The sequence below is a fragment of the Penaeus monodon genome, chromosome 24 (genome assembly GCF_015228065.2).
Source record: "Penaeus monodon isolate SGIC_2016 chromosome 24, NSTDA_Pmon_1, whole genome shotgun sequence".
In the NCBI taxonomy this organism is placed as follows: Eukaryota; Metazoa; Arthropoda; class Malacostraca; order Decapoda; family Penaeidae; genus Penaeus; species Penaeus monodon.
The window spans coordinates 36,783,184-36,785,942 of NC_051409.1; the positions used below are offsets into that span (position 1 = coordinate 36,783,184).

General features: G+C 32.6%; 1 protein-coding gene across 2 annotated transcripts in view; it reads left to right on the forward strand.

Annotated features, from left to right (window-relative positions):
• The window catches only part of LOC119588776 (protein Gawky-like), a gene marked incomplete in the record, with an annotated part of 110,804 nt that overhangs the window by 43,201 nt on the left and 64,844 nt on the right, over positions 1-2,759 (forward strand). The window contains 1 exon segment of one of the 2 annotated variants that reach the window (XM_037937420.1): positions 1,348-1,422. Coding sequence (XP_037793348.1) covers positions 1,348-1,422 — 75 coding nt within the window. 2 annotated transcript variants of the gene reach the window in all.

A 2,759-nucleotide genomic window follows, 5' to 3' on the forward strand; every position in this document is an offset into this window, starting at 1 on the left:
ACATGCAGTATAAAATTCAAAGTTTCACTTCAGTAATTTTTATTTGATGATTATGCCTTCACTACCTTGCAAAAGAGGAAATTTGTAGAGTTGCTGATGAGAGTTACAAGTAAAAATGTCTAATACCTCTAATGTAGTCAGGTATTGAGTCTGATGTAAATAAATAAAATGTTTATTAGTTTTAGCTTTTAAACTTTTTGCTATGTAAAATTATCATCTACATAATTGTAAAGTCTTGATAAGTTGATAAAATTTTATATTCAGATGTGACTTAAATAGTATTATTATTTGTTAATTGATGGATTTTTATGACTTGGCAGATATAGTTGCATAATTATAGTGCAGTGATGTAAAGTCTGAATCATACTTCAGTTCTGAATATTAGTTTCTAGAAAATATATATATATATTTTTTTTTTCTAATGCATGCATGAATGATTTATTGTTGAATTTGCTGGTATAAGGAATTGTATGACAGCAATTAAGAATATTTTTTCAGCTTCACATAGTAAATAGGTATTTTGGCAAATGTAGAATGTACATAGTAGTTTGCTTATTCTTGCATGCATAACTGAAAAGAAAAAGATAGCCTTTGTATGGTATATAATTAGCTTTTTTGTTCAGTTTTGAGATCCAAATATATCAGTTTATTTTCCCAGTGAACAAATTGATTAATTTTATTAGTTAATTTCTTAAATGACTTTTGAGTGATGCAAGTTTATCCCTTTATTCTGTATACTAGCAACATCTTTCTAGAACTGCCCTCATTGCTGTTGATGTTAGAATTTTTTAAAATGTCTATTTGTGTTTTAATATATAGCTGTTAGATAGGTTATGATGGATAACAAGCTTTTATGCAGAAATCACTGCATATATGTTGCACTGGAATGGTAATATTTGCATTGTTGCTTTATTAGGATGGTCATTGGAAAATGTATGGTTGTATTGCATTATATGGAGTTTATGTATCTGTTAGAGGAAAAGACTGGTGGTATAAGACATTTCATACCGAGTGAATTTGTAAAGATTTTGGTTATTGGAACAGGTAGGCCTTTTCAGAGACTTCAATTTATCTTATACAACACAAGAATTTATTTTAGGAGATAGGTACAGAGTCTTTTCATTATGAAGCCAAAGAAAGAGGTCTTATGGTTCAAGCATATGAAATGTAGGATATGTGATGAAATATTAGCAGAAGTTCCATACAGTCATGCTGAAACAGATCTCACTGACTGCTTAGGCATGGCCACGTAACCGAGTGAAAAGGCAATTTGGCGAGATTATTACATGTATATTATGTGTGGCCAAAGATGGGAAGGATAACAGAGGATGATGATTAACATTACAGATGACTGGTTTCCCTCCTCTGCTTGATCTCAGATCTCCCAAAACTCTCATTCCTGAGTCCCACTTCCCATTTGCTGTAAGTTGCCAGTACTGTCTCCCCTTGTTACAATATTTGGGGCTCCTACCTGCTTACCAGCTTTATCTGTCCCTATTTTGTGGCTGTTGTCTGCTTGTTGTGTTTTAGAGGTGGCCACAAAGCTATGCTTTTCTTATAGGTTAGGCAGGTAAATTATCTATGTTGAATTATAATCAGTTCTGTTAAATTAAAAAGCTTTCATGTCATATATGTTAAAGAAACAATCAGAATGCCCCACGAAGTAGAGACAATGCTTCCCAGATGTTCTCAGGAGCTACAAAATGAGTCAGATATTTTGTTGTATCAAAGTCTCTCCAGCAAGACTTACTAGTTATATGACATGTTTTACTTTGGTAGAAAGGAAAACATCTGAAAAGTAAGATTTAAAGGAGATAAATATTTTGTATTTGTGTTGTAGAAGTCTCTCAGACAGGACTGAAATGTATATGTAATGTAAAAAGATGAAGGACGTTGAACTTCTGGGACAATACAGTGGTATTTCATGATTTTGGCTCACATATGCATTGACAATGTTTATGCTTGTTCATGATTTATAGCTTTGATTTATTATTAAGATGTACTAAATAATAGGTCAAGAAGATATGTGAAGGAATGGTAATTAGTGAAGTTTTTAATAATATGAAGCATGAATAATATAGGACAGGTGGATTTATCATCACAATTTTTTTTTTTCATCAGATGAATTGTCCACTACAGGTTCAAGGTTGTTCATTCACATAACTGATATGTGATATTTGGTAATAATCCTACTGGAGTAAATTCTAGTACACCTTAGTGGTTAGAATATTCTTTTTTATATGGTTGATCGGCAGAATATATAGATACACATTTTTTTCTACATTTTTTTCTAAACCATAAATATTGAAAACCACTTAAAATATTAGAGTTGATGAACCTGTGGAGGCTTAATTTTGAGTGGAACAGATTCGCCTCTTAAGATTGGCCTTATGATTCACCGGGAATGGATACCCAGTTTGCTGTGGAACAGATGTGCAACCCAAGCTTGGATTATTGTAATGCAGATGTCTTGGTCTTTAAAGAACTTGTTGTCCTTTATGTGGAATGCTTAGAAAGCTGATTACAGTTCTGTTTTACACCACCACACTGTACTGTCCTTATATGATGCCTTACTGTGCTTGCTTACTATACTGCATCAATACAACACTATTGTAAATGACAGACAGACAAGCATAGAATATACACACTTGTGCACCTGCTTACTGTACTCTTCTTTATCACACCACATTATACATAGTAAATGACAGATAAGCATAGGATACATATGTTCACTTGGGTAAGCTCCCCCTATTCTCTTT